The sequence below is a fragment of the Enhydra lutris genome, unplaced genomic scaffold (assembly GCF_002288905.1).
Source record: "Enhydra lutris kenyoni isolate GAN:26980312 unplaced genomic scaffold, ASM228890v2 scaffoldscaffold59, whole genome shotgun sequence".
Taxonomy (NCBI): domain Eukaryota; kingdom Metazoa; phylum Chordata; class Mammalia; order Carnivora; family Mustelidae; genus Enhydra; species Enhydra lutris.
Window position 1 is genome coordinate 4,308,164 of NW_019154143.1, and position 13,758 is coordinate 4,321,921.

The 13,758-nt window shown below is 40.0% G+C and overlaps 1 protein-coding gene across 2 annotated transcripts in view; it reads right to left on the bottom strand.

The window, feature by feature from the left end:
* The window catches only part of LOC111158484 (tetratricopeptide repeat domain 27), a 176,648-nt gene that overhangs the window by 15,011 nt on the left and 147,879 nt on the right, over window positions 1-13,758 (bottom strand). For both annotated transcript variants that reach the window (XM_022520527.1, XM_022520528.1), the window contains exon 16: window positions 11,867-12,032. In XM_022520527.1, the coding sequence (XP_022376235.1) occupies window positions 11,867-12,032 (166 nt within the window). The remainder of the gene's footprint in view (window positions 1-11,866; window positions 12,033-13,758) is intronic.

A 13,758-nucleotide genomic window follows, 5' to 3' on the forward strand; every position in this document is an offset into this window, starting at 1 on the left:
CTGGAGGGGCTGTCACCAAAAGGGGTTCGTCTCACTGGCTGTCACCAATGAGACGAGGAAGCCACAGCTGGTAAGGTAAGAAGCTCGAAATTCTGGAAGACAAGTGAAAGAAGCATTTTGTGGAGGAAGGGAGATCTGTGGGGTTCGACATCGCCAATAGGCTGAAGAACTTGAGGACTAACGAGTGTCCCCTGGAAGTGGCAGTAGGGACCTTGCCAACAGTGCAGTTCAGCAGATGGGGAGAGAAAGCCTCATCGGCTTGGGCTCCAAGAGGCCGGGAGGAGGGCAAGTGGAGCCCATGGAAGGCGCTTCTCCTCCCGAGCTAAAATGCCGCAGAGAAATGGGGTGGCAGCTGGGGGATGTGGCTGTGCACAAGTTACTCCTGCGCACTTGGAAGGCACTGAGGACGTTCACAGACCAGAGCAACAGATAAATGCACTCGGTAGTATTGTCCCACTTGTCATGTAGCACAAGTTCTAGAAGCTTTCTCTAGAAAAACCACAGTGATTATAAGTGATTATAACCAACTAGCCTTTTTAACTGAAAACTAATCCTAACGGTCTACTCCAAAGATGATTCTTCAGTCTGTGTTTACTTTCCTGAGGTTCTGGACACCCACGTGGCTAATCTAATGAGAGTTCAGAACCCTCTTTCCAGAATGTGCATATCCACATACACAAGTCTTTTTCACAGTGTTGCTGATCATCACATCACAATCTCCTAAAGCCTAACAGTGGATCCTTCTTAGAAATTCTACTTTGCAAGACAGAGACAGAAAAACCAAGACTCTAACTACAGAGAGCAAGCTGATGGTCACCAGAGGGCGGTGGCAGAGGGAGATGGGTGAAACAGATGATGGGAATGAAGGAGGGCACTTGTGACGAGCGCCGGGTGCTGGACGGAAATGCTGAGTCACTGTATTGTACACCTGAAACTAAGATACTGGACTTGAACAAAAAAGAGAAATCCTAGTTTGTCCACCATGGCAGGGGATTCTGGACTTCTCTCTCAAAATTGCATATGACTGAGTTCTATCTGAAAAGCTTTAATTTTCTATCCACTCCCTCCTCCCTATTCTTACTATCTCCTTCATCACTTCCACATGTTTAAACATCTGGTGTTGTTGGCTAAAGGCAAGGCATGATGAGGGGCGACATCTCTGGCCTTGGTGTGGCTCTGTGCATGTCACCTCTGCCACCACAACCGCCCCAGTGAGGTGAAGCTGGGTGTCGGGTGCACCCCCGGCGTCTACCAAGCCCGCTATTCTCACAGGCACTGCCTTCTCCCTGAAAAGGGAGCTCAACAGTTGTGGCGGGTCAGCTGTGGTGAATTTGCTTCCTCCCCAATTTCATGTCTAAACAGAACTTGACAATGTGATCTTCTTTCAAACAGATATAATTTGTGGATATAATTAGTTAAGATGAGGTTATACCAGGGTTAGGGGTTGGGGTTGTCAGGGTTAAAAAACAAACAAACAGAGGTTATACCAGATTCGGGTGTGTCCTAAGTTCAGTGACTACCATCCTTCTAAGAAGAGGAGAGGACGGAGAAGGTAGTGCAGAAGCAGGGGAAGAGGAAGAGACAGGAGCAACGCCACCACAATCCAAGGAATGCCAGGAGCCACCAGCACCCAGAGGAAGCAGGGGAAGACTATTTCCCACAGCCTTCAGAGAGAGCACGGCCTTTATTTCAGGCCTTCTCAGCTCCAGAGTTGAATGGTGAGAATACAATTCTGTTGTCTGGAGACACCATGCTTGTGGTAACTTGTTAGAGCAGCTGCAGGAGACTAATCCGGGAGTGTTGAGTAGAAAGACCCAGACAATACCGGAATCAGTGAAACAGTCTCTCCCCAGGGCACTTCCCCAGCTTCTCCTAATCATCTTCCAGGTTTAGCTCAAGAAGCACCAAATGAACAGCTGTCACCTCACAGCCTGTCCCTTCTAGGGATGGTGACCTCTGGCACCCCACTCCAACGGCATCCTTTCCCCATGTGTAGAAGTTTCAAATATCAAATCTCTCAAACTTTTCTTTCCTGGGGTATGGCTTTTGCGTCACGATTAAAAATGGTTTCTCCAACCCCAAGCTTATAAAAAGTATTTGCCATACTTTCTTTTCTTTCATTGCTTTTATGGTTTTAACTTTTTTGGTGATGATGACGAAGATGAAAGTGGCCACACTCAGAACACCTGTATGTGCCAAGCACTGTTCCAAGCCCTTTCCACAGATCAACTCCTTTACTCCTCACAACAGTCCTCGAGAGGCAGGCACTATTTTCATCCCCATCTTACAAAAGTGAGGCATAAAGCGATTAAGTTCCCCCAGGCCGTAGGGCTGCAGGTGGGCGGAGGTGGGTTGCAAGCCCGGATTGTCTACCCCCAGAATCTCTGCTTGTATCTACAATGTCATCCTCGTTCTCAGGCACTCCAATTTCAGTATCTGATGCAACTGAATTTGCTTTAGTGTAAGCAGTGAGGCAGAGCTTTAGTTTTTTATTCCAGATGCTTGGCCAACCATCCCAATACATACTGAATATTCTATTTTTATCCCACAGACTTAAAATGTCATCTTTATCATGGACCATATTCTCATAACTTACTTGAGTCTGTTTCTGAATCCACTGTTCTGTCACATTTCATTCCTGTAGCAGATAATAGCTCTTTATATAATAAGAGTACTATTAGCTTTTAATCTTTCTTATTTGTTACAAATATTCCGTCACATACTTTTTAAATGTGGTCATAAAAATTCTTTCAAGTTTTCTTTTATTGCTTTAAAGTTCAGAAAATTTGGGAAGTATCCATTTCTATTCCTGATTTTTTTTATGAGATGAATAAAGAGTTTGCATAGAGTTAGTCCATTTGGAATTCATTTGATGTATCATAAAATAATCTAAGTGTATTTTTTAAGCCTGGAGGCTTAGAGGGATTTCATTCTCATCGCTATAAACAGCCCTAAAGCTCCTCACATCGTCCCCAAACCAACGCCAGGCCCCGGATGCCCCACAATGACCTCTTAATCCCTCACTCACATCTCTCATTCATTTAGGTGAGCCAGAACTTTATTCTCTATCCTGAGCCTCTCTCTCCCCTCTGTCGCAGACTGTGCCTAAGGGAGGCGGCAGCAGAGAATGACTGTGGGGAGCCACCTCCAGACCCTGAGGAGAGTTCATGTTTCCTCACATGGACGAACAGTGATTCCAACGTACACGCTGAGAAATCCCCACAAAGAGAAAGCCCGAACCATCCCCTTCCCCAATGTTAACCTTGGAATCCTTGGCCAAGTCTCACCAAAATCTTGGCCGAAAGCACAAGGTGTTGGCCCTTTGCATTCTGGAGGTCTCCAAAGCCGGAAGGAATGGGATTGCCTGAAGGCCGGTCACAGAAACTTCCAGGAGGGCTCCAGGCCAGGAGTGAAGCCATTTTCCGCCTCCCGGCTTGGCTACCTCCCTGCTCCACTTGGAGCGCTTCACAGGATTTGCTCTGTTTCCTGGTCTGATAACCCCGACCCTTGGCTTCCCCAAACCTTGGTTATCACAGTGAGGTAGGCAGTTTAATATTTGCTTTTTCACGTCTTCAGGGAAAAAAAAGAAATGTCTTCGACTGTGGGAAAGGCATGCCCAGGCTTTTAGGTTAAAAAGACCAGACTTTGGGCTTCAAGTCCTGGCTTTAAGACCACTTGCTCGCTCTGAAACATGAGACTTACTAGTTCACCTTGCTAAGCTGCAGATACCTCAGCAAAAGAAATGGAAATAATACTGACTTTACAAATATAATTTGTGTAAGATCTATCCACGCTATCCCCTCTTTTCTTTCAGGCAACAGCTAGCCGCCACTCGCTGCAGGACCACAGTCTGGTTGGCAGGCTGCCCCAGTGCCCATCAACACCACCTCCCCACTTCCCAAAGAAAACACCAAAGAGAAATCCACACAAAGAACAACATCAATATAAAAGAACACTCTGTATATGATTCTCCGTATATGACATTTAAGAAAAACCAAATGATAACGATGTTGCTGAAATCAGAAAGCAGTAGCCTGGCCTGGGGGGTAAAGAGTGGTGGTACAATGGACTGGAAAGGGGCCAAAGAGGACTTTCTGTGGTGATGAAAATGTACTTTATCTGTTTTGGGTATTGGCTATATAAGAATACAGAATGATCCAAACACATCAACTAACACTTTAGATCTATACATTTTAATACACGTAAATTATGCCCCAATTTTTTAGCAACTGAGCCACCCAGGTACCCCCCATGCCCCAATTTTTAAAAACTTTGTCATATGTAGTTCACATACTCACTTATATAATGTAGAAATGGTTTGTTTTTTTTTTAACATAAACTTTCCCATAGACTTTAAGACATGATACAAAGGAGAAAAACAGGCATACCTAGATGTGATTCCTGTCTTTGGTTCCTACTATGACCATATAATTTGACATGGCTGGTCAAATTATATAACCTCCTTATGTGTCACATTCATCCACTGTAAAATGAGAAATATTTAGTATCCACCTGAAAATACTGAATGCCCTATAAAAGATAACCCATGGTAAGTGCCAGAAACATAACAAGCACTTAATATATGTTAATCCCCTTCCCCTCCTCTTCCATTTATAAATAGCAAATGGGGTGTAATACTGCAATACTTAAATTCTTTCCCTGAAATGATCGCCCCAGTCATCAAAGAAGGGGGGGGCAGGGAGGAGAAAAAGAAAAAATAAAAAAAATTAACAAATCAACATTAGAATTTACCCTGAGGAAAAAAGCATGGCTATACACAAGGATTTATCTATAAGGATACTCATGGCATTATTCACAATAGTAAGTACCTGGAAAACTGAACAGAGACTAATTATGAAGGAATATGAAATTTTATTTTATTGTAACTAAAATATATAGAGCTTAGACATAAACATAAATATGTATTATGACAAAAAGCATTCCTAAGTTTTACTAGGCTACGCATTAATCAAAATTAGGACACAGAAAAAGGAGAAAGTGATATAGTACTCCTTTTATTACAAATACTGAAAAATACAGAATAATTTGTAGCTAACGTCCTACATCTGTATTAAAAGGATTATAAATTTACACATGTACACACACATAACAGAAACTATTAAAATGACAATAACCACATTTATAAAGAACTATACATAAATAAATTTTTTAAGCAAACTAAAATAGAATGAGGTCTGGTAGTGTCAAAAATAAGAATATGAGATTTTTGAAAAACACCCTTTGCTAAACTTGTAGCGTCAAATGAAGTAAAATTTTTTTAGCCAAGATAAAAATATTCCAGACAACCTATCAATTGTCTTAGTCCATACTGACTAATTGCAATAAAGCATGATGACAGACAGAAATATTCCATGAAGCTAAATAAGACCAAGTCCATCAATAGCCTTTAAGTCTGTCCTTCCATGATAATGACATCACTACAGAGCAATTCTCCCCACACCTGCCAGACACTAAACACTGCCACCAGCATTCTAAGACACTTGTAAGGAAAGCCATTAACAGGTCCTGCCACATTATCTGTGACTATTTCTCCATTACAGGGTGCTCCAGATGATAATTTGGCCTGAGCAAGTTGCTGGTTATCTGGATGTTATGTTCTCAGTAATATTTCTCCAAATCCAAATGTAAACATTAAGCTAAGAGCCTTAAGACATCTTCAAAAGTGCCATTCAAAGAGCTCTGTTTACAAGCAATATTTCTCATAACAGAAACAGTTGCTGGGAACCCTGTGTGTTGAAGTGGGGGTACAAGAAGGAAGTCTCGAGAACTCCAAAGCTGCCCTTGTTTCTAAAACCACTTAAGTCTTATAGAAACTAATTTCAAACTCACTGAAATATTCGTGTGCAGATGAAATAGTGTTGTACAAACGGAGGAATGTTTCATATTCTGAATTTGGGGAACAAAGGAAGAGTGAGAGGAAAACTAGATTAAAATACTAGCTGGCTAGAAATTGTTTAAAATTATTTTCCTTCTAGTGTAGTTAATGCACAGTGTTACCCAGTCTCAGGTGCACATTATAGGGGTTCAACAGCTCCACATATTACAGTGCTCATCACGGTAATTCACTCTTAATCCCCTTCCTCTATTTTACCCGTCGCTTGACACTTCCCCTCTGGTGGCCATCAGTTTGTTCTCTGTAGTTAAGAGTCTGTTTTTTCAACAGGTAGAAAAGGCAAAGAACACAACTGTCTTTAAGGAATATCAGTAGATTCCCCAGGGCTGTGTTCTATGACAAGTCATCAATTTCAACTTCCACTTAGTGATGCTGTCTTCGGTGTTCTCCATTCTCCTAGTCAGTCCATCTATACATTTTTATTTTAAAAATCAAAATGCTGAATTCTAAGACCTTTCACTGATAATTTTAAAAAGACATGTTATGCACTCATTTCTGAGTATATAAATTTTACTTATTAATAAATTCTTGTTCTGGTTGATCGTAAAAAAAAAAAAAGAGTCTGTTTTTTAGTTTGTCTCCTTTTTTCCCTTTGTTCATTTTTTTTGCTTCCTAAATTCCACATACGAGTGAAATGATATGGTATTTGTCTTTCTCTGTCTTATTTCACTCAGCATTACACTTTCTAGAATCCATCCATGTTTTTGCAAATGGCAAGAGTTCATTCTTTTTAATGACTGCATAGTATTCCAGTGTGTGTGTGTGTGTGTGTGTGTGTGTGTGTGTGTGTGTGTACACAAATACCACATCTTCTTTATCCACTCATCTATCGATGAGCACTTGGGTTGCTTCCCTAATTTGGCTATTGAAAATACTGCTATAATAAACATTGTTGTATCTATCCCTTCGAATCAGTGTTTTTGTATTCTTAGGATAAATACCCAGTAGTGCAAATACTGAATCACAGGGTAGCAATATTTTTAACTTTTCGAGGAATCTCCATACTGCTTCTCAGAGTAGCTGCACTAGTTTGCATTCCTACCAACGGTGCACGAGGCTTCCTCTTTCTCAGAATCCTGGCCAACACTTGTTGCTTAGCTGGCCATAAATTTAAACTAAATCCTAGTAATTTTCTTTAGAAAACCAAAAATTGTCACTTTAGTTCAGGATTAGAATTTTAAATGGAAATCAGAACGTGATTTTTTTCCATGGGTAAAAATTCCTCATGATTAGTTTTGCTGGAAGGAGTGAAAAGCTCCATGAACACCAAAATATGTTTGAAAAATCTAAGATAAAAGTTCAATCAAAATATCTCAATTTGTGTTACAAGAAGTTTGTGGGGGGTAGAGTGGGGTTTCTCTTAAGACTTTTTTTTTTCTCCTTTTCTGAAAAATGCTCAAAATGCATCTCTATGCATTCGTTCTAAGGTTGGATAAATGGAAAGAAAAAAAGTAATCTTTTTTTATAGAATCATTCTTCACATTAAATAAGCTTTGCTTCCTCTTTAGGTCTTCATTAAAAACTTAAGAAAAAACATTTTTACTTCAAGGGGCGCCTGGGTGGCTCAGTGGGTTAAGCCGCTGCCTTCGGCTCAGGTCATGATCTCAGGGTCCTGGGATCGAGCCCCGCATCGGGCTCTCTGCTCAGCAAGGAGCCTGCTTCCTCCTCTCTCTCTGCCTGCCTCTCTGCCTGCTTGTGATCTCTGTCTGTCAAATAAATAAATAAAATCTTTAAAAAAAAAACAAAAACATTTTTACTTCAAAATGAATTGTATTGACTGAGAATTGCCCAGAATTCCACAGAATACACTATTGTGTGAGTCTCTTCATTATTTTTCAGGCAAGCCTCCTGAAGGATTTCTAACCATGTGTTCTTACAATTCCAATGAATTAGTTTCAGCATACAACATGCAAAATCAGCAACTGAAAGTTTCATCTTCAGAATCAAACACAGGTTATTTTTGCCAGAGTTTTCTCCTTGGTATCTGTCACTGTGACTACCAATATATTATTCTAAGTATCACTTCCCTCCCCATACAGTTACAGATACTCAAATACACCAGTATTATTTAAGACATGTGTAAGAATTCATTTCCATCCTGAGAGAGAAGGAGATTCCTAAGCTGGGAATGGTGGGAGAAGAGTAGAGACAGAATAAAAACTTAAGATTCTCAATACATTTCCAGCTAACTTAATTACAAGAGACTGGAAAGATCAAGGCTAAACCTATTTTACTCTAAACCATCTTCAGTAAAGCAAATGTTTCATTTTGTCTCGCCTTTCTTTTGGAATAGAGTCCTCTCGGGTCCAACATAGCTAGATGACATGGCATATTTGATACATGGAAGTCAACTGAAATCAGCAATATCTTGATGACTTTATAATTCTTTATGATGTGGAAATAACAGCTTCCAGAACAATCTTTGAACAGTTATTTTGATAGCATTAGCTTCCTTAAAACAAAGCAGGAAGATACATACATATGTTCCAGAGTCCAACATAGCTTATGAATGTCCAAATCTATCCCACAAAGCCAAGATGAGAAATTAGTTAATACACATCAAGTGCTTAGAATAGTGTCTGGCACACAGCCAGCCCTCAATACATGGTAGTTATTACAACTCTACCACGCCCCACCTTGACCTGCTTTATGTGCCTTGAAAAGCACAGGAGAATAAGTGAGAGAGAAAACAGAAAAGACCCCCCCCCCCACTTTGATGCTCATGTACCATAACCACCCAAGTCCATCTCTCACAGAAGAGGGGACTGAACCTCTTCTGTTGGGTTCCTTATATAAAACCAACTCCAAGAGTGCCAAGCATAGAAGGATGACCAGTATAATCCAAAAAGCCAATCTGGTAAGTCAATTATTACTAATCCTCAGCAGATCTGAAGGATTGCTGTTGAGTTAAAATATGGATTCAGAGGGGGAATTCCACCGGCAACAGAAAGAAAACCAGATTAGTTAGAGACCAGGGACACATGAGAGAAGATTAATGGGATGAGACTGACGAAGGAGTCAGTGTTCAGACACCTCAGGCAGACACGACATCCCTAGGATCAATAATGGCAGGGCGACAACTTGGGAGAATCAACCCTTCCAGGACTTCACACCCCCTTCTGATGTGTGTGTGGTTTATTCAGCTGAGCCTACAGGACTCCTTTAGGGTCCCTTCCTGCTCTGACGGTTTGTAATTCTAAAGAGTGCTGGGATTGAGCCAGTGGTGGTGTCTAAATGAGGAGTGCCGGATTTGAATGTTTTGTGCACAACTGTAAAATGTGAAAGAAAAGGAACCCAGAATTTATTTCAAGTATAAAATGGAATAAACTCCCAATGTAAACTATTTACATTCTCTCTGAGACTTTAGAAACAGGCTTCAGAATGCTTTCTAGTAAAGAAGGATCTTTTAAAAAATTACAGTTGAAGTAAATAGGAGATGAGCACTTTGGAATCTCTGCCCCATCCTCGGTGGTTTGGTAGCATACCAAGATCTGTTCAGAGCCTCATCTGTACCCTTTGTCCACAGGCTAAGTGTAGAAGAGAAAGAACTGCCCCCACCGAGAATTTCAGCTCTGTTTAGAGGACTGGCAGGAAACCACGCAAACAGATCTGCCAGGGCTCCTAGCTTCTCTCGGATGTAAAATTCAGCTCTGCCTCCATTCATGTTTTAATTGATCTTTATGCTATAGAATTCAAGTCCCTTCTTTCTATAATAGAAGGTCAATATACAATATTTAGAAAGGACAGAAGGGTAAAAGAAAAAGAGAGCTGATTCAAAGGGGTCAACATATGTCCTGAAAGTAGGTACATCTTTCTGCTCGAAGCCAAAGATCTTTCAAGTGAATGGCCCAGAAGCTGAGCCTTGAAGTAACACGGCCAGTCATATGGCTGAGCTTGCAAGACTGTGCAACCAGGTCGAGGGCTGGGGCCGTAGGACAGGGCCCAAATAAGGTAAATTTTGGAACAGCTGGAGTACGGACAATACAGTAAGGTATTGTCATATGTCAGATGTTATTTTTGTTTTTTCATAATTTCAACTTCATCATTTTATTTTTTTAAAAGATTTTTATTTATTTATCTGACAGAGAGAGAGACAGCAAGAGAGGGAACACAAGCAGGGGGAGTGGGAGAGGGAGAAGCAGGCTTCTTGCTCAGCAGGGAGCCCAATGTGGGGCTCAATCCCAGGACCCTGGGATCATGACCTGAGCCGAAGGCAGACGTTTAACGACTGAGTTACCCAGGTGCCCCTCAACGTCATCATTTTAAATAGCATGTGCTGATTAATGCAAATAAAGTGTTGTATTTTTAAGCCCCCTGACTTTGTAACCCCGAGGCGTCTACACAGCCTTGTCTGTGTACAACCACAAGATGACAAACACAATGGCTTCAAGTCTCCCGTGTTTTCTGAAAGGATCTAATATTTTTTTGTACAGTGTTAGACTTAACCATTCTGACTTCATCTCACCAAGAGGACCATTTCACTAAACACTGCAAAGAAAACGTTAGTCTTCATTTCCGTATTGTTCAAAACATCTGAAAGTATGTAATAAATGCTTGTTCAATGAGTGAATAAACGAGTATGGGACTTACTCCAGCTATTCCATTGAGATAACCAAAGCAATAAATCACAACAAACATCATTCTATTTCATTTCTGCAAGCTGACTGTATGTACATAAACCACATATCAAATACTCTTAATTGAGTCACAATAACATTCAGTCTATGACTGCACAGACATATTTGACATTGGAATGTCAGAATATGTAACGAAGAATATTCAACTAGAGGAAAAAAAAATGCTCATTTTATATATCACATGTGTTTAACAAAATTTTCCTATGTATAGTCAAGGAAACAATTTGTATCACTCAGATGAATCTGGTCACCGATTCTTTTTTTTTTTTTTTTTTTTTTTTAAAGATTTTATTTATTTATTTGACAGAGAGAGATCACAGTAGACAGAGGCAGGCAGGGAGAGAGAGAGAGAGGGAAGCAGACTCCCTGCTGAGCAGAGAGCCCGATGCGGGACTCAATCCCAGGATCCCGAGATCATGACCTGAGCCGAAGACAGCGGCTTAACCCACTGAGCCACCCAGGCGTCCCTGGTCACCGATTCTGACGGGACACACAAGCATGCAGGGTTGGGGGGTTCCCCACACTACCAACTCAATTCTGACACTATTTCCCCAGAGAGAGCATCAGATCCCACAGATGGAGGTCTCAGTCCTGTAAGACTGCCAATCCCTCCTCCTCCCCACTCCATATGCCAGCCCCAAGTCCAGGTTGTCCCTTATACTTTAGAGACTGGAGGTTCCAAACCCCACCCTTTGGATTTGATTAATTTGCTAGAGCAGTAAGTTCACAGAACTCTAAGAAACATTTGACTTACTAGATTACTGGTTTATTATGAAAAGATGTAACTCAGGTGCAGCCAGATGGTAGAAGTGCATAAGGCAAAGTATATGGGTAAGGGCACGATGCTTGCATGCTCTCTCGGGGTGCACCATTCTCCTGGCACCTCCATGTGTTCCCCAACCCAGAAGCTCTTCGAACCCTATCCTATTGGGGTTTTTTGGAAGCTCAGTTACACAGACATGACTGATTAAGTCACTGCCATTGGTGACAGAGTTCAATTTCCACACCCACTCCCTTCCCAAGAGGTCATGGGGGGAGAGGAGTGGAGGTTATGGGAATGAGAGTTCCAACCCTCTAATCACATGGTTGATACCCTGGCAATCATTCCCATCCTTAGTGCTTTCCAAAAGTCACCTCATTAACACAACTCAAGAAACCTTTACGGCTGTCTTTGCTTAGGAAATTCCAAAGGTTTTTGGAGCCCTGTGCCAGAAACCACAATCAAAACCAAATACATATTTAGTCAATATCACAATCATATAATTAAGCACTAACATCAATCACAAGTTGAAAAAACAAAATATGAATATTTTACCTGAACGTCTTTGTATTTGTCTCGTAAGTCCAAGAGCCGGTGATAAGCTTTAATGGCTTCTGAAAATTCCCCAACATCAGTGCTAGTGAGGATGTAGTTTTCCCAGATCTGCCAGTGTTCATAGTTGCACTTGAGAGCTTCTTGCAAAGTTCTAAAAGCTTTTTCTCTGTTGAAGGTCAGATTTTAAAGAGAATGATAATGAATAATCATAGCTAAAGAAACCATAGCTTCAGGCATAAAATGCTAATGTGAACTTCCTGTCAGTCCTTAGTCACTCATGTTAATAAACAGAATTTGAGACCCAAACAACCCCAAACCACCTCAAATTTCCCTACAAAGTTTTTTTAAAATTTTAAAGGGGCTCATACGGCACCAATGAATCACTGCCTCTGAAGCTAATAATACACTATACGTTAATTGAATTTAAATTAAAAATAAATAAATAAAATATAAATTTTAAAGGAGCAAGAAATTGCAAAACATAAACAGGTAGAAATGAAACAAGGACAGGGAGATGTAAATAAAAACCAGTTGGAAATTTTGGAATTGAAAGAGACATTTGAAACAAACAAACAAACAAACAAAACCTCAATAGGGGACAGAACACTAGACTGCACACAAGGAGAAAACTGATGAACTAGAAAGCAATAGTGAGAAATCCAAAAGGAATGCAGATTAAAAAATAAAAGAGGGGCGCCTGGGTGGCTCAGTGGGTTAAAGCCTCTGTCTTCAGCTCAGGTCATGATCCCAGGGTCCTGGGATTGAGCCCCACGTCAGGCTCTCTGCTCAGTGGGGAGCCTGCTTCCTCCTCTCTCTGCCTGTCTCTCTGCTTACTTGTCACCTCTGTCTGTCAAATAAATAAATAAAATCTTTTAAAAAAATAAAATAAAAGAGCAATAAGGAGAGGAAAGTATGAGAGGTAAGGCTCAAACATACATTTGATAGACATTGCCATCATAAACAGATACAGAAAATGTCAGGACAAGGTATTTGAAAAGATAGAGCTGAGCATTTCCCACAACTGAACAAAGATGGAAATTCTATGATCAAAAGTATACTTTTGTACCAAATTTTATAAATAAAGACAAACAACACCTAGGTATATTGTATGAAATTGCAAAACATAAAGATAATCCTAAAACCTACAAAAGAATGACAATGAGGATGGCAGATATTTCATTAGCAACAAAAGATGTAGAAAACAACAGACTAGTACATGTAAAGCACTGCATGAAAATAATTGTCAAGCCTAAAATTTTATAACCAGCTAAACTTACTACTCAAGAGTAAATGAGAAGTCAAACACTTCCAGATGTACAAGGACTAAGTTTATCATCTACTCCCCCTAACTTAAAAGAACTACTGAAGGACCCTCTCTTGCAAAAATAAAAGGGAATTCAGACAGAAAGAAAGGGATACAATAAATGATCAATAGTGAGAACAGAAACTGATGAAATATGTCATTATATTTAACAAATTATTGAGAACAAAAATTACTAGTTGTTTGTGGAAAAAAAGTATAACTGACCATAGTCTCCAAAATTAAATAAGAAATCAACAGTAAATAGCTAAAGTATATATATGCCTGGAAACTTAAAGACGCACTCCTAAAAAAAAAAAAAAGAAAGAAAGAAAAGAAAAGGAAACCACAGTGAGGAAACAAAGAGATTCATATTAGAAAATAAAAAATATTTAGAATTTTGAAAATACTATATATCACCAACTGCAGGACATAACTAAAGCAGTATTTTTAGAGGGAAATTTGTGATCTTAAGTGCATTTATGACAAATAATGACAATAAATTAGTAAAAACATTCAACTTAACATTATAGAAAAAACCAAACTTAGGAAAGAAGAAAATAATAAATTAAATATAACAAAAGAATAGAAA